The following is a 23,453-nucleotide window of genomic DNA, read 5'->3' as shown; positions in this document are numbered from 1 at the left end:
GGCTGCCCGGGCGGCCTTCCAGCAACTGGTGCAAAGCAGGGCGGGCCGGCAGGACCGGCGGGCCGGGCGGGCAGGACCGGCGGGCAGGACCGGCGGGCAGGACCGGCGGGCAGGACCGGCGGGCAGGACCGGCAGGACCGGCGGGCAGGGCGGGCGGGACCGGCGGGCAGGACGGGGCGGGCAGGACGGGCCGGGCCGGGCGGGCGGGACCGGCGGGACGGGCAGGACGGGGCGGGCGGGCCCCGCGCCGAGCCCGGGGCGCGGCCGGGCCGGGGCTGCCCCGAGCGGCGACATGGAGCCGGCTCTGCTCCTGGCAGCGCTCCTGGGACTCCTCCTTGTCAAGGCTCTTTTGTTGCAGCTGAGAAACCCGAGCTCCCCTCCGTGCATCAGGGGCTGGATCCCTTGGTTTGGAGCTGCGTTTCAGTTCGGGAAGGCTCCTCTGGAGTTCATAGAGCAAGCCAGAAACAAGGTAAAGCGTGTGCTGGCCTGCCTGCTCGGGCTGTGTGCTCAGGGTGGCTGCCTGCAAGGGGAGAGGCAACCAGAAACTTCTGCGTTCAGTTTTGGCCCTTCCTGTCACGTTTTATAAGGTCAGGAGCATTTAAATGGTGAAGAATCGGCTTAGTACCACCAGCGTTCGTGAGTTGTGGATCTGATCCAGGCACGATCTCGGTGCTGTGACCCTGTTTGGACCTCTGTCGTTGTGCTTTTAGTCTGGCTGCGTGTTAATCTTGGTTTCAGATAATGTGGAAAGCTCTGTGCCAAGTGCTGAGACCAGGAAACTACTTATTTGCATGCCTAAAGTTAGCTGAGATTTTTGAGCACTCAGCATTCAGCAACACACAGATGTGCTTGGCAAAGTTTTCTGTCCTAATAATCTTAACTAAACATGGGGGTCAGGATTTACCCCTTGGACTTGAATTTCTTTTTCCGTGTCTGTCAGATAGAAAGAGATAAAAATCTTAATTTCTAGATATTTAATAATAACTGACATAAACCCATTTCTCACTTTCATTCTGGGATTATATCACCTGCTACTACAGTGTAGCAGCCTTGAGTGTTCCATGTTGAAGGATTACACAGCTCCACTATTTGCAAAAACTAGCTAAAAGTGAAACCACTGTAATATCCTGAAATTTGAAAAAAAACCCCACATCAATAAATGCTGAATGTTTAAAATTTGCTTTCTCATTTTGAACTGCTAGATTTCATATTTATATTTCTTTTTATTTTGTTATAAACTCACAGTGTTAAAGCAGAGGATTAGATCTGATCTTTGAGAAGAACAAGGGCTGTCAATCTTGTATTAAAACACATTGAGTGCATCATGCGGTAAGCTCAGAGGTATGGTCTGGAGTGTCTTTGCTTCTCTGTGCTTGACAGGGCTGTTTTAATTTTATATGACTGTGTCTTTCCTGTATCTTTCATCTGTGCAAATGCACACTCATTGGCTCTGGGTTAATTAATTTTGGTGTTCATTTGCCTTGAGACTCTCTAGGCTCCAGGTTGATGCTGTGGCAGCTGCATCTGCACATATCTGCACACACCAGAAACACCTGAAGGACTTTAGAAACCTGTGGTTTTGTTGGGAAAGAAACTAGAACAAGAAACATTTTCAATGGCTGAAAAATCAAGGAAGAGACGGCTTTCTTACATCTCTCCCTTTACTGTGTGTTTGCTGGTAGGGCCTTTCCTTTGACTTCTAGTCTAGCAGCTCCTTCTGACCTCTCTGCTCCGCCTGGGCCAAGGGGGATCCATCCCTCCCAGGCTGGCCACCTGCCTGCACCAGCAGCACCTGACAGTCCCCCTGCCTCTGAGGAAGGCCACTTGTTTGTTGTCCCCTTCCTCTCCTTAAACCCTCCTCAGGCACTGAAAGTCTCGCTCCCTTCCCACCTCCCACACTGGCCTGCTGTGCTGAGGCCAGGAAAAATAAGTCTTTTCCTGCCTGCTCCCTTTAAAAGAGTAGGCACTGTTGGAGAGTACAGCCAAACAAAACACGTGCTGCTGCCAAAGGGGTCATTAACAGGCACTACAGGGCTTGCAAAATACATCAGCAGTAATTCCAGGCTCTTTAATACTGCCAGAACAAGGTTAAGCGTCCTTAGTATGAGCAAGCTGCCCTCATAAAAGGTGTTACAGAAACACCTTTAGGCAGTGTGAAACCTCCTCATCTCTGCAAGGTCATTATCTTCAGGGGAGACTCTTGCAATTCCTCTCGTGGATTAATCCTTCAGACAGTCAAAGTGATACTTAAGTCTTTCTTAATTCCCTTCTTTCTTAATTACTTTCTTTCTTAATTCCTTTTGTGTCTATCCTTCACTGTTTTTTCTCTCAAGCCCTGGGTAACACAGTAAAGTTCCACTGCTTCCAGCCTGCCCTTTGCTTGGAGTTTGCTGCTTCTATTTTCCTCCCACGGAAGAACACGTGGGCTGGAAGAATTGTCTCCTTTCCCCCTTGTGTCATCACTGGGACTAAGAAAAGAAAGTTCCCCCGCTCTAATAAAATGTTTAATCTCTGTCTAATAAAAGATACCACCTCTTCCTCCTAAAGCTGCCTGGTGAGAGAAGTTTTGCAGCAGTCTGGAATGGACAGGGAATAACCAGAACCACCATGCCACATAAAATACAGGGTGAGCTGCTTAATGAGGGGTTCAAATGGTGTGGCTCCCCAGTTTGCCTGGCAAACATGGTAAGAGGTAGTAAGGAATTTCAAATTATTCTCATCAATCTGTTAATTAAGCAAACAGGAAAAGTTCAGTTAAACCCAGGAGATTGTTCTGCACTGTTGTAGGGACCTGTGGGATCCATATATCCCTCTCAGAGAGTGTTGAACTGGGACAAGGTGCCATGTCTCAGGACTGTTGTCCTTTCTGTGTGTGGCTGGATGAGGGATGGCTCCCTGGGTCACACTGCAGGGACACGTGTAGGGGATCAGGCTGGAGAAGGCTTCTGGTGGAGCATTTCCATACCCAGTGCCCACAGCTGAGTCACTGAAGGTCTGTGACTGGCCCCAGGTGTAGAAGACCAAAATGCTGCAGTCCCTGAGTTAGAGAGGGGACATGGCATTGACCCTGTGTGTGTGCACACCCAAGGGAGAGGAAACCCACCCAGTGCTCCCAGCTCCCAGCAGAGCTCTTGGTGCAATGCAGCTGTCTCAGCTGAGCATGGTTGCTCCCTGTCAGTGCCCCTGGGGAAGATGAATATTTCTCTTGATTTCCTTTGGGATTTTGGAGAACATCCTTCTGAAGTTTTTTTTTTTTTTTTTTTTTTTCCCTCTGGAGTCTTTACTTTCTTCAGGCTTGAATCTGCCTTTCACCCTGGCACTGAAGTGTTTCCCAATCTTTGGAAAAAAATCAGCTTTCACAAGTGAAAACAGTAAATCTTAAAAGGTTTTTGTTCTTTGGTTTTTGGGTTGTTGTTTTTTTTTTTTTTTTCTTTCTATATCTCTCTATGTTATGAAGTGTCCTTAAAAGCTGTTTCAGAGCAGTAACCTGGGTGCAATGCTGGCAGCAGAGCCTGCACTCCATTGACCTTCCTATAATACAAGTGTAGAACTGCACCTGGAAGAGCTCATTCCAGGAGCTGATTTTATTGAAGTGTAACATCAATGTAATTACACATTTTGACAGATGAACAGTCTGGTTATTCAGGTGTCTGTCTGGGACAGCAGCCATTAGGTGATGCTCAGTAACAGGGTGTAAGGGGCACACCCAGGTGAGAGTATGTAGCCTCCTGCTTTTTTCTTCCCAGCTCCTGGTTTAGGGATTTGCTAGGCTGGAATTTACATCCAGATGATTTGACCTAATCTCTTCTGTTACCCTATATATATAATTTGTGTATTAGATATTAATTGTGCAATGCACAGCAGTGAATCCATAATTTCATCATAGCCCATATGAATAAAGTATTCTGTCTGGTTTAAAACCATCTAGCTCCTAATCTCAAGCCCATTAGTTTTTACATTATGAGAAACTGAGAATAATGATTCTCTTTTCCTCTTTTCCTGAGATCTAAGTCCACTTAATCTCCTTTTATTGAAATATTCATGCATGTTGTGCATCCCTTTGACTTTGACTAGCTCAGAATATCCTGCTGAGATGGAATAGGCAGAAACAAATTAAATTGAAGATGCAGGCACAGGATGGGTTTAGATGTTTCTTGTCCTCTTTCCTCTTTTCTCCTAGCAAGATAAGAGCTCCAGATTAATTATCATAGAATGGTTTGGGTTGGAAGGAACCTTAAAGATCATCTCATTCCAACCCCTCTGCCATGACAGGGACATCTTCTACTATCCCAGGTTGTTCAGAGCCCCATCCAACCTGCTCTTCAACAATTTCAGGGCATTTGCAACGTCTTTGGGCAACCTGTACTAGTGTCTCACCACCCTCACGGTAGAGAATTTCTCCCAAATATCCAATGCAAACTTACTTGCTTGCCGTTTTAAGCCATTTATTAGCACTTGCATAATAGATTTTGGAGTCATTTCAGAGTGTCATTATTCTAAGCCTTCTTCTGTGACATTTCTAGGTCTTCTCATTTTTAGACTCTCAAATTACTCCAGGCCGTGAGTAAACTTCTAGTTCTTCTTCCAAAGAATTGGAAGATACTTCTAACACCACACAACCTTGCGTCTCCCTTCAAGCTGTACTGGGCTCTTTTTCAGTACATCCTATTTATCTACTACTAATTCCAATCCTTAATAATGCTTACTGCAATTTTTTGAGTACCAAAATTACTCTGAGGCTTCCAGATCCTTCTGGCACCATGTTTGCCTGTCCATCCTCCTCTTGCTGAGGATGATTTAACAGATCACAGTAGGGAGTTCTGCAACTTCTTATTTTAATTCCTCAAGAGTTCTGAATTGAAATATTTATCACTGTTTTACGTAGAACTTGTTTAAGTCTATTCTGCTCAATACTTCCTTCAAAATTAAGTTTCAGTCCATCACTCTCAGTGAAAGGCTCCAAGGTGGCACTTGTCTTACACTGATGTAATTCCTGACTCAGATTCCTTCCCCACTGTTTCCTTACACCTTGAGTGTTTATCAGGCTCAGCAGCACACTGGGAGACTTCCTGCATCTGGCATGCTTGGAAAAGTCTCTATTGTTGGGGAGGCAGACTGCCTTTATTAGATTGATTCTCAAACCTTTCTTAATAATTTAATTTTGCATTGAATTTATTGAATGTTATATCTATTTGTACACAAAATTCTGCTTTCTGAAAGATTTGTGTTTGAATATCTGCCATGATAGTGTTGCTCCATGAGGCTGACTTATTGTGGAAGAGGTCATCTATGGAGTTTTCTTATTTCAGTTTTGTTAAGTATTGGTCTAATTTTAATGATTCTAAATAGATTGCAGGAAGTTGGATGAGATTCAAGCACAGATTATTTATGTGGGTGTTTCAGGTTACCAAGATGGTCACTGGACACATAGTCAGTGCTGTGAGTGGAGTCCAAGGGCAGCTCAGCTCCTCCAAAAACAGGAGCGCAGGAGATGGTTTGGTGAATTGGTTTTTAGGATCCCCTGACTGCACACACTTGATTTCTGTTGTCTATTATGGGAACTCAGACATCTTGCTCACATGTAATCACCTCAAAGAAAGTGTTCCAATCTTTAATTGAGTGCAACCTTAATTGGATAATTAAGTGTTATTGCAGAGTGCTATTAGTTTAAATTTGGTTTTATTTTTAAATTAGTTTAAGTACATTTTAATGTTAATTTAAAATTTTAAAAATCTGATTTTTAAACACCGTACAAATTCACTGATTTTTATCCAAAATTATGATGAGGACATGGACATCAAAAAGCAGTCTTAGAATTTTAGCTATTATGGAGTCATAGGATCACAGATTGGTCTGTATTGGAAGGGACCTTAAAGCTTGTTCCATCCTGTTCCACCTCCTGCCATGGGTAGGGACAAATTCCAGTGGACAGGTGCTCAAAGCCTCATCCAACCTGGCCTTGAACACTCGTTATTAAAACAATATTTTATTTATTATCACCCAGAGGGTTTGAACTGTCACTCTTTCTGTAATAATTTGCAGTTGAAGGACACAATTAAAATTCAACTGATGCCAGGAGGAATCTTTTCCTTGGCTTCAAAGAGCTTTTGATGAAGCAGGATTTACACTACAGACACCAACAACAAAAGAAATGGTTAAAGTCAATGGCATAAACAGTGTGAGCAAGGTAGAATGATCTTTTTATGCCTAAAATAGGCAGTGAAAAGACAGTAGATATATCACATTTGTTTTATAGTTTAGAGTAGTTACAAATATCAGGGATCGTTTTAACAATGTAAGAACTCAGAATTTAATTCCTGTTGCTGGAAGTTTCAAGAAGGCTCTAGGATATTAGATTAAGGGAAGGTGAAATTATGATTTATGGTATCAAAAATCTTTCCTGAATGTCAGTCAATCTGTTCTGCTCAAAGGTTGTTAGCTATTTTAATATTAATATCTATGAGAAAGAAATCATTGGTATTAGGAGAAAGGACACAACAGGAGAAGGGAAGGGAAGGGGAAAGAAAATTTAAATATTAAAAATATGCAGGAGGGTGGACTTTTTGCTAAAACAGAGTAGACTGAAATAGTAGGATTATGGGCTTTTACAGTATTGGTACTTTGCTGTGGCAGCCAAAGGATGCAGTAGATAATCCATCCCTTGGGTTCTCTAAATCCACGTAGGTTGTATTGTTTGAGCTGCAATGTAATTCAAATATTAAGTGTTAATTTAAGAGAAGAAATCTCTTCTACTCTGCAAGAGGTCAGGCACATACCACATCCCCTTCTGGTAATAAGTCTGCAAATTTTGGTCTGATTCATGTTCATCTTTGTGCAGTTTTGAGGCAAGGTGTGCAGAGAGCAGAAATGACCAGGTCCTCTCTCCTGACCTCTCAGCAGCACTGAAGTCATGCTGGGAGTCCTGCAAAATGTGTTAACAGTGTACTGACAGGAAATCTTTGTTCCAGCATGGACCTGTGTTCACAATATTTGCTCTGGGAAAACGGTTCACTTTTGTGACTGAGGAAGAAGGAGCTGAAGCGTTTTTCAAATCTGAAGACTTAAATTTTGAACAGGCAGTACAACAAGCTGTCAAGAATGCAGGTAACTCAGACCTTTCTCTTTTTTAAAGGAAACCAAATCTAGTTACCCAGGAACATGAAATCCCAACCAAAAGCCTGTTGGCTTTTTGATCATGCCTTAAATGCTTATTTTAGTCCATGACTGTGCTATGAAATGGTGAAACTCAATTTCTCCATGGTGACCCAGTACTGTAAACCAGCTGAGGGATTTGGATTCAGTCTCAAGGAATCAGAAGTTTTTTATCCAGGGAAGGTTATTCCTTTTACCATCCAGCAACCCCAGTTTGCAATCAAGTCTTTTGCTGTGGCTGGACACCCTACCTGCATGTACCTTGTTAAGAGCAATCTTAGGTAATCCTATCACTTCATGGCAAATCAGCTTGCAGCAATAATTAGTTGCTCCACAGTAGTACAACAGTCATTAGAAAATGATGGGGTGTTTATGAGGATGTACTGCTATAGCAGTGGAGATGATGGAGACACAAACTGGTTTTTTTTCACTTCATTCAGTTTTGTGGCGTGCCTGCACATCTCTGTACATCCCACTGGGGGGAGATCTCTGGATTGTTGGTTCTGGCACTGAAGCTTCACGAGGGAGGAAGATGTTACATGGACTGGGAGAAGCAGACTCATTACCAAAATCTTTACATGGTTACAAGGAAGCTTCCATGGAATTTTACTTTAGGAAAATGAAGGTTAAGGCATTTAAATTAGAGTCAAAATTTAGGTGTAAAAATGCTCACTCTATCTTTCAGTGAAAAATCTACTTTCCAAAATGTTTCTGTTTCATTTTGTATTTAGTCTCTGTTCCTGCAGAAGCATTTTATCAGAACCATGGTATCCTCTACAGCATGATGAAGGGGAAGATGAGTCCCAATAATCTGCACATGTTCTCAGGCACTTTGTGTAAGGAGCTCCATGAGCACATGGCTCACCTGGGCATGGAGGGCACGGGTGACCTCAATGACCTGGTAAGGTAAGGGAGTTTTGCAGCACATTTCTAACTCAGGGATCTCCTATGTGGAAGGGACATATCTCTGTAAAGCAACTGGAGCTCAAAAGTCTTACAAAGGTTTTGTCAGGATGCTGATCTCAGCTTCCTGGTTTCAGGTGGCTCACAGAGTGGGCAGGGTTTCATGTAGAGATGTTTTTTCCATTTAGGAGAAGGATTTGAATTGCCTGTTTGGAAGAAAAAGGAAAAAACAGCATGTTCCAACAAACCCTGTTTCCCAAAAGATGGGGTAAAAGCTTCACATGTTGATAAAGAACTTAGACAAAATGCTTAATCTTCTGCAGTTTGAGAACTTTTCATGTTTGAACCAAGCTTATCTTGAAGCTTAACTAAGACCCTCTGCAACTGACTTAGCTACCAGAACTTCATGTTAAAAAAAAAGTATGTGACAGCAACAAAACTTTTAACTCCTTCTTTTTTGTGATTATCTGGTGCAACACCTATATTGTGTCTGTCCATCTGTATTACAAGTTGAACTAATGGAATCACAGAATGATTTGAGTTGGAAGGTACCTTTAAGATCCTCTTATTCCATCCCCTGCCATGGGCACCTTCCATTAGAGCAGGTCACTCAGAGCCCCATCCAACCTGACCTGGAAGACTCCCAGGGATGGAGACAGATACTGTCTTTGGTTTGGACCTGTTTTTAACACCTCACATTCAGATTTTCTTTTACTGCCTTTTCCTACATAATACAATAAGATAGAGCTGTTAGTACAGTTAAATCACTTGGCATCTCTCACTGCAGTTACTGCAGTTTGGATTACCTGGGGAAAAACATGGGGGAGAGGGGCTTTGAAATCTGGTAGGGGGTGATTGGTTCTGCTTTGCTAAACAATGCAAAGTAGAACTATTGGAATGTAACATTCTGCATAATTGTTATTTAGCTGCCTCAAAATGAAATCCATAGAGCCACCAGATGGCCCCCTCTTCCTAATTATCAGAGAATCAGAAAAGTGAGCGCTATTCCTTAAAATTCTCACTTAGCAGCATCTGGGACACAGCAAAGGCTGCACAAGAGTTTCCTGGAGTACAGGAGAAGGGTCTCAAAAAGGAGCTCAGAGATTGCAGGATAACAGAGGAGCAAGCATGAAAGAGTGAGATGAAAAGAAACCAAAAAAACATTATCTGCCCAGGAAAGCTGCAGCCAGAGGAGGGATGTTTCAGGATGTTTGGTCCAGGGGGGTTTCTGCAATGCCCAGAAGATTCATGTGGGTCAAACTGAAATGAGAGGGGTGGTTAATGGGGAGAAGGGGACCTCGGTGGCCAGAGCCTTTCTGCTCCCACTCAAGTGACCAAACCCTAGCTGGTGAAGTTCAGCCATGTGTAGAAGACCAGCCTGAGCTCTGTGTATCTCCTGCCTCTGTTTAAAATCTGAAATAAGTGTGTGGCTGAGGTGTGAGCCTTGTGCCAGCCCTTCCATACTGGTGTGACCCTTGAGTCCCACAGCTTCCAGGGCTGGCAATCCAGTGTGCTGCATCCTGGTCTAAAACTGCTGCAACAGCTCCCTTGTGGCCCCTAAGTCTTGGGATTTTTGTCCTTGCAGGCATGTCATGTATCCAGCAGTGGTGAACACCCTGTTTGGGAAGGGCATCTGCCCAACCAGTCCGAGTGAAATCAAGGAGTTTGAAGAGCATTTTCAGAAGTACGATGAGGACTTTGAATACGCTTCTCAGATGCCTGAGTGCTTCCTGAGGTAAAAGGGCAGAGATGATGATTGTGGTGTACCCACTACAGGGATTTATCTTGCTGCAGTGTCAGCCACGGGAGACATTTTGCCTGGAGGATGATGCCCAGTTTTTCTTGATGGTGTGCCCTCAGGTGAAGCAGGCTTTTAGCTAAATGTTTCAAAAAAGTCCTGACCTTGTCTTGTGCATTTTCCTGGTGTAAAGCAGAAATAACCTGGCTTAGGTGAGCAGAGCCCAGCTTTGACCTGTCAGGGAGAAGTAGAATGGGGTAAAGAGCAAAGCCTGAGCTTAAATGTAAGTCCCAAGCTCAGGGGGGCTTCAGTGAGGTGTCCCTCTGCTCTTTTCCACACCTCAGCTATTTTCTCAGTACCAATCCCAGGTTACATGTGTGCACTGTCACAGAACTGACCTTGGGTAGAGACACCTAAACCCTGAGGAGGTGCTTCCAGACACTGTCAGTGCTCTCAGGGCCATCATTGCACCTTTAGCACCTCAAAATACCTTCAGAAAGATTGAGGATGCTCTAAAAAATTACCTTGATTTTCTTCAAGAGGATCATTCTTGAAAAGGTTGTCCAAAGCAATCTGTCCAAATCAACAATGAAAACCTGTAATAAAAAGGTATGAAAAATGTAGGAGTGTTGCAGTCCCAGGTCCTGGCTGCAAGAGGAGGTCTGGCCAAGGTGAAGGCCTTGGACGTGCTGTTCCTCATGCCAGTCACCACTTCTGTCAGTCAGAGTGACACTTGGCTGTTCATCAGCTGACTGCTGCCCAGGGGCTTTTGGAAAACAACCCAAGGAGGGCTTCCCATGGAAAAGGAAATTTTGGTTTGTGCTGCCTCGGTTAAGTGGTTCTTGTTTGTTGCTTTTCTTTACAGGAGCTGGTCTAAATCCAAAAAATGGCTTCTAAAATTATTTGAGAAAGTAGTGTTGGATGCTGAAAGGACCAACCCTTCAGAGACTGCATCCAAGGTAAACATCCGAGGTTAGGAAATAAGATGACTTTGTTCTATATTCTGACTGAAGCAGTGGAGGGTAGGAATTACTTCAATACTGGAAGAAATAAGTCAAACGTCAGCTTTTATAGCTAAACCCAAATGTTCCAGTATTGCTGTCACCTGCAGTAGGACAGACCCATAATTTTGACTCTTGCTCCTCCATTTACTTCATTCCAAGCAATTTTGAGAATGAACATCTTCCCCTGGGGAATTTTAAGGCAAGGGTTCAGAGCTATGGCCCATCCCCAGCCTTCAGTACCACATTGCAGTGAGCAGTTGAAAGAGGTGAGAGAAAGACCCTTCAGTTGTTTCATTGAGGGCACCATGCTGTGAAACTTCAAAGTCTTACATGTGCTATTTATAAACCCTGGTGTAGAGTGAGCAGATCCTTCAACAGCCAGACTGGTAGAAAATAGCAGATTACTGGATTGGGAGCCAAGTACCGTAAATATTGATTGTGTCAAAGCTGAGATAAGTTGTTCCCCTGGTTATTCTCCTGAGCTCTGGCAGGAATTCTGCTGATAGGGCTGACAAATGTGATGGCAGACTGGCCTGGGAATTTTGACCTACCAAATGGTTGTAGAACAGATCATTAAACAAAACAGGTTTTATTTAGACTTCAGAAGCTTTACATGCTGCAATTTCTTTAATAAAATTAAACCAGATCAGCAGAAAGAAAGAGAAGGCTGGAGAGGAGTTGGTAGGAGGTAGGAAGGTGCAGTAAGGAGGAAGCACAAACTTGGTGTCTTAGATTGGATGGGAATTTGGAAAAAAAATCAGACATTTTTTATTCAAGACCAGCCTTTTCCCCTCTGAAAAGTAGGCAGGAAGCTTTGTCTCAAGTGCATGGTTGCCCTGCATTTAAGGAAACACTATAAACAAAAGCTGATCCTAGAACATTACACAGTTACTATAGTTTCAAATATCAGCCCATTAAAGTCACTGCTTAGGTCACCAACAAGGTGCCTGAAACTAGGGAGTTTGCTGATGTGTCACACCATGTCTTTATAACAAGCACCTTTTTTGTATGAACAGAGAAAACATTTTTTTCATTTCCAGTTGTTCAACTGGCTCATTCCCATTTTCAGGTTCTTTAAAACAGAGGTGTAGAGAAGGGATTAGAATAGAGATTTTTTTTTCCTTTCTTCCACATACAAGAAACAATGGGAGTGAGGGAACCTAATCCTCTGAAACTTTAAGGAAATGGAGAGCAGTGAAAGTATTCAGGAGGAATTCATGTGGTGCACTGAGTTCTCCTTGCTCTCTGCCTATGTAAGTCTCACTTTCTCTTAATAGCTGTCATCTCTACATTGTGCCTTCCAAAACAGCCATAACTAACATTACTTCTCTTTGAGAAGCTAGTCCTTGAGTTCTAGTAAGCCCTGCCACAAACCATAATATATTTTTAATATATTCTTGGAAATACAGATTATTTTATTTTATTTTTAACAGACACTTCTACAACATCTCCTGGATAGCTTGCAGGGAAAACATCTAGCTCCCAATTATGGTCTCCTGATGCTCTGGGCTGCCCAAGCAAATGCTGTGCCTGTAAGTACATCAGCTGCAGAAACACCTTCTCTCTCTCCTTCTCCAAAGCCTGGCTTTGGGAAGGAAAGGCTTTGAAGCAGAGGTCACACACTCTCCATGGATTCCAAAGAAAGGATTATCACGCCCACATGCATCACTACAAATATACCCAGGCTGCAATGTCACAGAAGCAATGACAAGAAAAGCTCTTATTGTATTTTTCCTAAATCATGTTGTCCCCTGTCATAACATTTCAGGAACATAAGCCTCACAGCTATTAAGATCACAGTCTTAAGCTGTGAGGAGCATTTAACTCTGTTTTGAAGCACTGTGGCTGTGTCATAGAAAAGACTATTTCAGATACCCTGGTGTTAACAATTGTAAAGAATATCAAAAGCATAATATAGAGTAACTTCATCTGTGTGTAAACCCTCAAGTGATTTTGCCTCTTTCATTTTTTGTGGATCTGCTGTACAAATGCCACTGGAAGAAAAGCAATAGTTTGATTCTAGAGCTGTTAAGTTTAGTCTGTGTTAGGAAAGGATTTGCTGGATTAATGACACTGAAATAAGTATGCTAACAAGCCCAATATATCTTAACACAGCTTAGGCTGACCAAAGACATTTATAGGAATTTCTCAGATGAAAAATCCATAGCAGCGAAAACATCCTTTATTTACCATGACTACTAAGCTCTTTCCAGCACAGTTATGTCCATTGCAGATGTGATTTAGAAAAACATGATAGTGAGTTATTTTTACATGTTCCCCTAACGGATATATCTATGTTTTTTGGACATTGGATATTACTGCAGTTTAGCCTAAGGGAAATTCATCAATTTCAGTGAGGTTTCTGTGGATTCACGTGTTGGCGTAAGTGGGAGGCATAGCCTGCTGTCTGTTATCAGGATAACTGACATTCCTTCCACAACACTTACTTCTGTAATATTCAGCTGTAAATAGACATACAGATATTTTTCTGTTTCTCAGAATAGTAACAACCACTGTTCTGGGGAATGGAATGACGAAAGAAAAGGCCTTTCACCTTCCAAGGGCATTTTTTACAAGTACTTTAAACCCTTTTATCTGAAACAATTCAGTTATCCCTTCTTAGCCTGTGGAGAGAAGCCACAGTGTCCAAGTGCTGTACAGGAAATCTAAGCTACAAGATTTGCTTTGCAGAAGGAGGGCTGCATCCATGTCAGTCTGTTTGGGAAATAACAGTCAGAGTTTCATCCCTCCAAAGCACAGATGGCCCACGACCAGATCTGTGTGCAGGCTGCACCTCCCGCTAGCTCAGCAAGAGAGAGACTCCTGGCATTGCTGCCAGTCCTTCTGGTTTCATCCTGCTTAAGAGGATTTTCTCCTTTCCTAAATTTCTTGATTTTCAACTTCATTGCATAATCACTTAGCAAATTATTTCTAAAGGGGATATACTACTCCTTGTTTTGCTGTTAATTAAAACTTTTCCTGCCCATTTTAGTGTGATTCACTATGACAATACCCTGCAAATTATTTAACCTCATTTCTGCAAATGCTAATATGAATTTATTTTTCTTTCATTCCTACAGCTAAAACTAGTCATGCACAATGATTTAGTACTTAATTTAACACCTAGTTATTTGAAAATAAAGGATTCTGTGTTTCAAAGCTCAAGGCCAAAGCTATATAATGTTCACTAAATATAAGTACACAGCAGATGACTAGATATAATCTCCCAGGAGCTGAGCCCTTAGATATGGATTTACCCAGGAAGCACAGCTCCCCGTGCATCTCAGCTACAACAGGCACATACAAAAAAAGTGCAAATGTTTTCACCTGCTTCTGTGATTTGCTAAAAAGATACTGTCATTCTGTTCCATGTCCCTAAATTCAAGGCTTTCCATCTCTGTTTAGATTGCATTTTGGACCCTTGCTTTCATACTCTCTAATCCTGCCATTTACATGAAAGTCATGGAAGACCTGGCTTCTGTTTTTGGCAAAGCAGGTAATCTGATTTTGTCCTTCTGGAAGCTGGAAGTGATTTGTCCTGTGTTGACCCAGACCAGGGCACACTTGGTCAGGGAGCAATGAGTGTTTCAATTAAGGGTGCTACTGATAACACAGATAACATAGAGTCCAGCTCTCAGGTCTTTACTCAGTATAAGCTCCAGATGTATTTTTAAGCAAAAACACCTCTGATGTTAGCAGAAAGAAGTAGGAAAAGAACAGTATGTGTTTTGTTTTGGTTTTTTTTCCATTCCCATCAGAAAATAACAGTATGTGTTTGTTTCTTCATTCCTATCACTTAAACTTAGTTTTGTATTTCCCAGTCTTGTGCTTTTTCCAGGCACCTAATAGGGTCAGTTCAGGTGCTTTTCACGGTGTGCTGTTCACCAGAGTTACAGCTATTCATGGGAAAAAACCAGACCAGGAACTGTTCTCTTTTCTGTCATCAAAGGCAAATTTTTCCAGCATGGTTCAGCCCCCATGAGTAACCTCTTTCTCTCAAAAAAAAGTCACCTACTGGGAGCACTCGTTCCCATATGCAGTCCCTTGGACCAGAGTTAAACTTTCACAGAAGGCTCTTTGTTGACATGGGTCAAAACTGCATCAAGAAACTTGTTAGTAATTAACCAGTAGAGAAGACTCCTGAAGCCTTTCTCTTGGCCTTGTTTCATTTTCTAATGTTAACAGAGCCCAGGAGCTCAGCCATGAATTCTTGTCTTGGTGCCTACAGTGCCTGAGATTTCCATGCAGTGCCCTACGAAAGCACAGAAAAACTCTGAAGACTTTTAACTTCCAACATGACTTTGTTTGGCCCCTTCTATCTAATGCCATACCTACACCTACCTTAGAGTTACTGAATTATGTTCAGTGGCTTTCTTAAATTTTACTGATTTGGGTCTATTTATTTACTTTGAAATATAAAGACATTTTTTGGGTGTAAATAATGCCTTGAAGTCTTGATTATTTCACCCACAGTCCTAAAGCAAGACATGCCAGCCTGTATCAAAACAAGTATGAAATGTAATTTTTACATGGGAGTCTTCTTTCTCATGCCATAACAGGTAAAGATAAACTGGAAGTCTCTGAGGAAGACCTGAAGAAGATCCCTTTCATTAAATGGTGCACTTTGGAAGCCATACGACTGAGGTCTCCAGGTGCAATCACCAAGAAAGTCATAAACCCAGTTAAAATCAAGGTGAGGTTTAGTTGTGGGGTTTTTTTCCCCGCAAAGGATACTGTGTGATTTGTCTGGAAAGGGTCCTCCCAATAGATCTGGGTAAAATCACAGTAATAGAGGTATTCCACAGCCTCACATATATATTCTTTTTAATATATTTATTCATCAGCATTAATATATGAGTGGTTTAGATTGTCTGGCTCACAGACACCTTCAATTTTTGATTGATTTAAGATTTAATTTAATTCAACTACAGATTCTGATGGCATATAAAAGAGGAATCAGACACAATAAGTATAGTAGAAGGAACTACATTTTAGTTACTGATAAGACTCCTTTTTGTCCTCTTCACTACCATTCAGAAGGGAGATGTCAGCATTCAGGAATCGGGCAAAGAAATATCTGGGACAAAACCCACACTCTTAAGGAATCAGTGCTCATGACTATTTAACATTACTGATCAAATTACTAATATCTACTGTCATAGAAGGCTTTCTTTGAATTTCTTTGCATTGAAGGAAGTATTTAACAACATATTTAGAAAAAAAAGAAAACAGCTCACATGATAAATCAAGAAGCAGGAAAGACAGAAATAATGCTTTTGATCTTTTGATATCTAAAAAAAAAACAAATTAGAATACAAATAATCTTTCCACCTTCCCCACTGTTTAGATTTTATGGGAAAAAAATAGCAAGAGCAAGAAGAAACTTCAAACATGTAATATGGCCACCATGGCTTTATCATCTTCACTTGTCTTTTCTTAGGATCTTCTGCTGATGGAAGACAACTACCATGGAGGGACTATACTGTGAGATTTTTAGTTATTTTCTTAGAGATTTTTCTCTTTTCAGAATTTCACCGTCCCTGCAGGTGACATGCTGATGTTGTCACCATATTGGTTGCACCGGAATCCAAAATATTTTCCTGATCCAGAAATATTCAAACCTGTAAGTTGTCACTCTTAAGTGTAGGTATTTTGCTGTCATTTCTCCTCTTAACTTATTTTACAATAAAAGCATATTGTCAAATATGCTTAAATTTGGCTGGAGAATGGACTTGAATACAGAGACATAAAGGAGGAGCCTGTAGGAATTAAAAAGTTTTTTAAATTCAATGACATGTTGCAGGTGATTTGTTACTACTGTAATATCACTTTGGTCCTGACATTATCACTCTCAGTAACTCCCTGAAAGGAGATTTCAGCCAGGTGGGGGTCAATCTTTTCTCTCCAGTAACAACTGATAGGATGAGAGGAACCAGCCTCAAATTGTGCCAGGCAAGGTTTAGATTTGATATTAGGAAAGATATCTTGATTGAAAGAGCTGTCAGGCATTGGAACAGGCTGCCCAGGAAAATGGGCACCATCCCTGGAGGGGATGTGTAGATGTGGCAGCTGGGGATGTGGTTTAGTGGTGGATTGGGAGTGTTGGGTGAATGTAGGACTGGATGATCTTAGAGGTCTTTTCCAACCTAACCAATTCTGTGATTCCAAGTATTCTCTCCCTGCCGGATGATTTCTTGTAGGTACTATCTCTGCTAATTCAGTAGTTAATCTAGTTTCTTGATTATTATTCCACTGCAGGTGGCTGTGTGGGCAGGCTTGTAACTGCTCTTTTTAGCACCATCCAATATAGAAGTTTGTCTTTTTTATAGAAATACATCAAAGAGTAATTTAAACAAAACTTCCCTTCTAGCAAACTCTTCTTGATTTCATATCCCTTTTAACAATTCCTGCTTCTTTGAAATCTGAAGCTGAAACTCTGATGCAGCAGCTTATTTTTTTAGTAACTTTATTTCTAAAGAGCAAGTTAGCTTGTTTTTTTAGAAATTCTCCCTTTTTTCAAGAAGACTAGATGAGTGCCCCTTGGACACTGTCATTCCAAATGTATGACCTTGCTTCATCACCACTGAGATTTTTTTTCTTCTGTGTTGGATTTTGATGCCGACAGGTTTCTTCCTCAGAAATCTCTAAACAGCTCTAGCTGAAAAAAAAAACCCTAAAATAGATAAATGCAAGATGATGTCTTCTCTGGGACAGCTTCATCAGAGGAGTTCACCACCAGAAGCTTGACAGGGTGTTACTTGGCAGAGTAGCACTGAGTTTGTGGAGGCTGGTACAGTTTGTCACCCAGCAGTCATGAGATTTGCTTCTCTCAGTATCACCCACCAAAACTTCAACCAGTATTGCCTTGTTCCTTGTGTTGTCCCTTTCCTCTCAAACAATTTAGGATGGAGCAGGGATCCCTTTGGGTAAAGACAAGCTGTTTTTTGTGGAGAATCTTTCATCTTCTCACACACTGGCTTACACCAGTTAAAGCTCATAGACCTTGCATTTGTCTGTGCAGAGTGCCTTAGAAGTGTTTATTCTGTGCAAGATGTGTGTGAGTTTTGTGTGTCATGGCACAATATTGTGGCTGAGGCTTCCCTCTGTACTGGTTGAACATTTGCATTTGTAGATTTAAAAAGAGAAGGTTGCATTTTAATAGCTCAAGATGCAGGATTTAGGAAATGGGGAGGTATAGGAAAACTGCTTTAGGGGTAATTTTGAAAACTTCTCCAGCATTTTAAGGCACCTAAACGTATTTCATATGGGACCCTAATTGCTTTCCCTGATTCAGTGTTGACTTTTGGATCCAGACTCTTAATACGAACAGGTTGAATGCAAAAAAATGGTATTAGTGCAACTTTGTATTGAGGATTAGCTGTCCAAGGTCATTTTTAGCCTGAAGAAATAAAGTTAAGCTTTATTTATATAAGGCTGATTTGGAAAAAAAAAATGTTTCTTCCCACAGGATCGTTGGAAAGAGGCAAATTTAGAGAAGAATGCTTTCTTGGACAGCTTTGTGGCATTTGGAGGAGGGAAGCATCAGTGTCCAGGAAGGTCAGTGAAACAGCTGGAGTTTATTTATTCCCAAACCCTGCAGAGAACTTGAACTGGGCTTCTCTTACTCTTGGAGCTAACGTGTTTGCTTTGCTCTTTGCCAGTCTCCTAATGTTCAGCATCATCTACCCTTGTTTAAACTGATCCAAAAGTGGTTTCATTCCTGGAAAAGACAGGTGAAGTCACAATGAACAGGCAGAATCTGAGACCATTAGTGTATCAAGGGATATTGCCCACCACCTAGGGAAGAAATTCAGCTTAGCTCTGCCGCTGCTGAGGTTTCTTTTCATCAAGGGAGGGTTGCTCCACTTCCAAATGCACCATTTAACAGACACAGTTATTTAGGTTGCCTTAAGCCCGTTCTAAACAAACCTACAGAACATTTCTCAGGTCTGAGCCTCTTTCCATCCTTTGTGATTCCATTGTCATCTCTGCTGATCTTCAGGTATCTTAACTGGCTCCTCTCTGTTTGAATCTGGTCTTTGCATTAGAGCACACAATATTGTATGATGGCTTAAATTGCAGATCCTGTCTCACTTCACTCCTCCAGCAATGCCAGCCTTGGTACTTCCTGCATTCCTTCTGCTGTTTTCTCTGCTGTCCCTCTTCCTGGAACAGGTCCCAGGGAGCCAGCTGCTCCTTGTTCCTGTGTTCAAACATCTCTGTGCTCAATCCTCTGCCTTTAAAACCTGAGCTTCTCTGAGACAAAAGTCTCCTTAGAATCTTTAAGACCAGTCATTTTACCTCGAGTTCCATGTGGAGCAAGGAATCTGGAGGGTGTTTCAGAGGATCTGCATTCTGGAATCTGCATCCTATGACAGGCTAGACATGAGTGCCAGGTAAACTTTGTGAAGGCATTAAAAACATGAGCAAAATGAATAAAACTGTTTTCACCATTTAGGCTTGCCAGGGGGAAGTGCTCACTCACTGCTGTACCTCGGTGGTTTGTGCCACATTCCTGAGCTAAATCTGAGCACAGCCTCACTCCCAGCTAGGGCAACAGCAAAATTCACAAGAGGTGTCTGCAGGTACAGAGAAAGCTGCAAAACAATGTTTCTGAAAGCTGCTTGTTTATATATCCTGACCTATGTCTTTGTCCAGTCTGTTCTCTGGATGCTGATAACACCTTTAAAATAATTTTTTGTTTAGAGAGAAAAGTACAACATTTCTACAGAGACAACAGATGGAGAATCTTGTTCTTGCTGAGAAACAAAAAAGCCCTTTCAGACCCTTTAGCAGTCCACGTAGTAACAAACACCTTCAGGTTTTTCAGTGATAATTGTAAAAGAATAATGTGATGGTCTTGATAAAAAGAAAATTAAATCAAGGGTTGTATCAAGGATTCCAGGTTGTAGATTTCCTCCATATGATTGAATGAAACAATGATATTTCGAGTTTAAGATGCATTTTTATTTATTTCAGTACTGAGGCTTATAAATGAAATGTATGAAACACTTAACTTCTCTACTGCAAAAGTTTAGCATAAAATTAAAAACTAATTTAATCAAACTGAAAGCTAGTAAATAACTGTCCAATATTCTACCAAACCAATGTGGAAATAGCTCCGAAAAAGCCATTTCTGTGCCATATTTTTTACCTAAAAGAAAAATTTGATGTCAGTTTGACTACTTTGGTTGAACCAGGTGACTGTTGCCTGTGTGACTGTGCTTGTCTTGCATGGGTGTGTTGTCCCCTCAAGCACTGGAGTCCAGGGCCCTGCTGTGCAAACAGAACTGGGACTGGAAGGACTCAGCCTTGCATGGTGCTGCAGGCTTGGAGCTTGGGCTACATCCCACCTGAGCTGGGCTAATAGCCATCAAAATATCTCTGCACTCCATTCCCCTGAGCCAAGGCCACCAAAAGCTCAAGGCAAATCCATTGTGAAATCAGAGGAATAATTTGAGTCTGAAGCTGTGCTGAAACAAACAAGGATCTTCCCACTCCAGAGCCCAGGGTGTCTTCATGTGCAGAGCCTGGTGGGTCTGCAGGAGTTACCTTGGGTCTGGGAGGCTCTTTAGCTTCCCTTCACATCTGCCAGGCCACTGCTACATGACTGCTACATGTGCAGTCATGCAGCCTCTTCCGCTGTGAATTCCCCATACCTATTTTATCCAAGTTTCCCTGCATTCTTCTGTAGAAGAGCAAGGTGGTATTATTATTTTAACTGGGTATTTAAGACTTATGTCTAAACTCTGCAAGTCAGTAATCCCATGATGTCGCATAGGTGCACACTGGTGAATGCAGAAAGCTCTTGTATACATAAGCATTAAAAACCTGGAGGATTTCACCTGCAGTTATCTAAAATCTTCTCTGGCCTAAGAAAGGCCTTTGGGAGAGTGTTACAGAAAAAAGAAATCATGCCCTTGGGTCTCCTACTGCATCCTAATGCTGATGCATTAAATAATAACTCCCACTGTCACCGCTCTCTGATGTCACCAGGCTCCCAGCTGCATTATATAACTTTATATAGCACAATTAGTCATATGGCCTTTTCTGTCTGACTGCCTTCTCACTCCTAGGAAGTTATTTCAAGTCAGCAAGTGTTAGGAGAACATAAATGTTTATACAGTGGAAAAATCCATAATGATAAGGAGCTGGTTTAAAGTAGGTGTCAGAAGGGATACTGTCAGTCCAGTGTTCCACCACAGTAAAAACGGGCAGCTGCCACATTCTTGTTCCTTGCTGAGTAACAGACCTGAACTACAGCAGTTTTCCTATGGAAGATAAACTTTCAAGCAGAACAAAAGCACAGAGTGTAAAATGTGTCAATGACACCCTGTTTCTTACTTGCTCATAATACACATGTGGTGGTCAGTCTGGAGGGCCAATGCTTTCCTCCCTTTCTGTGCAGGTGGTTTGCAATCATGGAAATCCAGCTGTTCGTTGTGCTGTTCCTGTACAAGTACGAATTTGTGCTGTTGGATGCAGTGCCAAAGGAGGTAAGAGATTCAGGCATTTGTGTAGCATTTTCCATCTTTATACCTTTCATTCATCAGGCTCAGCTGAACAACCATGATCAACTGTGGTTACATAAATTTTGAGAGGAGTATTATAAAACATGTAATGAACAACTCAATCGTTTTAACTCAGAAAATCCCGGTAATTCCATCAATTCTAGTTACTGGGGCTGCACTGCCTATATAACAAAGTGTTTTGTCTCATCATTGCCTAAACATTAGCAGAGATTTGATACTTGTTGCTCACAAAAACAGTAAATATGGAACGAGATCATTAATACTTTAAAGATACAGAATCAGATGTTACACTTGTAGTGCTCTTCCACTCCATATTCAGCAGTGGAAGGTAAATGATTAGGGTAAGATTGAATGAGGAACAGAAGATAGAATGGCACAGTTGCCACTTAATTATTTGAATACTTTGAAAGTATTCAAAACTGCAAGAGTTTCTTAAAGGCTCATGTGTCTCCCTAACAGAGTGACTGGAATAATAATTAACCATGAAGGCCCTACTCAAAGGCTTTGGCAAAGCCTGGAAATAATTATTGGTATTTGGTTTTGGTTCTCTAAGACTGAAGATGCAAAAATGTTTGTATCTTAATGTTAAAGCACAATGGTAATTCTATTAACTAAACTAATTTACATGTTTTTTCTGAATTTCTTCTTTCTTCAGAGCCCTTTACACTTGGTGGGGACTCAGCAACCCATGGCACCATTACAGGTCCGGTATAAGTGCCGGGAATGAAAATTTTGTGCAGCACTGACCTTTCTTTGCCAGCCCACGCTGGATGGATGGACCACTGAGCTGCTTCCTAATCCCAGATCTTCAGACAGCTTCTCTGTCTGCAGTTCTTGATTTCAGCTTTCAGTGCTGTACACTGTGCTGTGCCAAACCAGTGCAGTCATACCTGTGCTCCTCCTGGCTGCCCACCTCCCAGTGCTTCAATCCAAGCTCTCCTGCTGCATTCATAATTTGCGAGCCAGTTACTCACTGACTTTGCAAATCTGATATACTAAACTCACAAACCAAACATTCAGGACAAAAAGCTTCAGTGTCTGGAAATCCTGCGTGGAAGCTGTGCCAGAACCAGCGAAGAAGCAGCTCCCTTGGGCCAGGTCACTGCTTCCTGCAGGGCATTTCAAACCAAGGCCAAAGTGGTGCCTCATGCTAAGAAATCACATTGGTAACAACAAACAGCTGCTTGGTGCTGGTGTGCACAAAATCCAAGACAGTCTGAGCAGAGACCTCTGGATCAGCTCCACATCCTCATAAACTGTGGGGACTTGTGTGTCACTGCCTGTGTGGGCAGGTGAAGGTCTGGCGTACTCTGCCTACAACCAGTGCCAACTCCTTGCAAATAAAATGTACTTGTAATGGAAAAATTGCAAGCCTTTGGGATCTTGTTCCACTGGAGCACCTGAAATTTCTGCTGAGCTTTATTTTGCTCCACAGGATTCAGAATTGGTCCTTGCATGAATTTGCAATGGAAGTTTGACCATGTTTAGCTCCCAATAAAAAGTGATTGCAAGGAAAGCTGTTCCTGCTCATGAGACTGGTTGTCTATTATTATCTAGAACACTTTTACTTTCCCTTCCATGAGTTATAGAACAAATTGCACAAATCTAAGAATATTTAATCGCATAAGGAACACCTAGTAAAAGCTTTTGAAGACACAGTCAAGTAAGTTCAGATACCAACACTTTAACTGCTGTCAAATTTAATATACAACAATAGCTGGCATGTATTTTTAGTCTTATAAGTAAAGATTATTCATCATTTTAAAAGTATTTGCAAAAAAATCCTCTCATACAGACTTTGAACAACAGAACAAACTATGGGAATAACATGCATAGGAAAATAACACATTGTATAATTCATTACATGGTTGGCTTACCTTCGTGATGGATAGAATAACTTCAATGATTTATATGACTGGAAAATGATTCATCCAACTTTTATTTTAGCCCATAATGGTTCACTGTGTATGAGTTCCAATCTTAATTGCTGTTCCAGTGTCTCTTCCATAAATGAAGGGCATTCCCTTGGATTTCATGCATGGTATTATCTGGAAGTCTATGTTTTAATTTCAAAATTTGGAAATGACCATAATATTTGTAAGGCCAGGCTGGATGGGCCTCGGA

At 41.7% G+C, this 23,453-nt stretch overlaps 1 protein-coding gene across 1 annotated transcript; it reads left to right on the top strand.

Moving 5' to 3' along the window:
* Positions 1 to 222: 222 nt before the first annotated feature.
* CYP39A1 (cytochrome P450 family 39 subfamily A member 1) lies at positions 223 to 22,864 on the top strand. Its single transcript, XM_021529743.4, has 12 exons — positions 223 to 469; positions 6,969 to 7,104; positions 7,884 to 8,058; positions 9,641 to 9,790; positions 10,659 to 10,752; positions 12,231 to 12,329; positions 14,203 to 14,293; positions 15,357 to 15,490; positions 16,325 to 16,420; positions 18,266 to 18,354; positions 21,206 to 21,293; positions 21,985 to 22,864. Exons 1-12 carry the CDS (start codon positions 293 to 295, stop codon positions 22,054 to 22,056), a joined length of 1,401 nt encoding a protein of 466 aa, XP_021385418.2. The 5' UTR covers positions 223 to 292; the 3' UTR covers positions 22,057 to 22,864.
* Positions 22,865 to 23,453: the final 589 nt, after the last annotated feature.

This window comes from Lonchura striata, chromosome 3 (genome assembly GCF_050655825.1).
Source record: "Lonchura striata isolate lonStrDom1 chromosome 3, ASM5065582v1, whole genome shotgun sequence".
NCBI classification, from domain to species: domain Eukaryota; kingdom Metazoa; phylum Chordata; class Aves; order Passeriformes; family Estrildidae; genus Lonchura; species Lonchura striata.
The sequence above is the reverse complement of the archived record's forward strand: the minus strand, read 5'-3'. Positions and strand labels throughout refer to the sequence as shown.

Coding starts and splice junctions, on each gene's coding strand:
- CYP39A1 (XM_021529743.4), top strand. CDS start 293: ATGGAGCCGGCTCTGCTCCTGGCAGCGCTCCTGGGACTCCTCCTTGTC. Junction 8,059..9,640: donor GACCTCAATGACCTGGTAAG/GTAAGGGAGTTT, acceptor TTGTCCTTGCAG/GCATGTCATGTATCCAGCAG. Junction 15,491..16,324: donor TAAACCCAGTTAAAATCAAG/GTGAGGTTTAGT, acceptor TTCTCTTTTCAG/AATTTCACCGTCCCTGCAGG.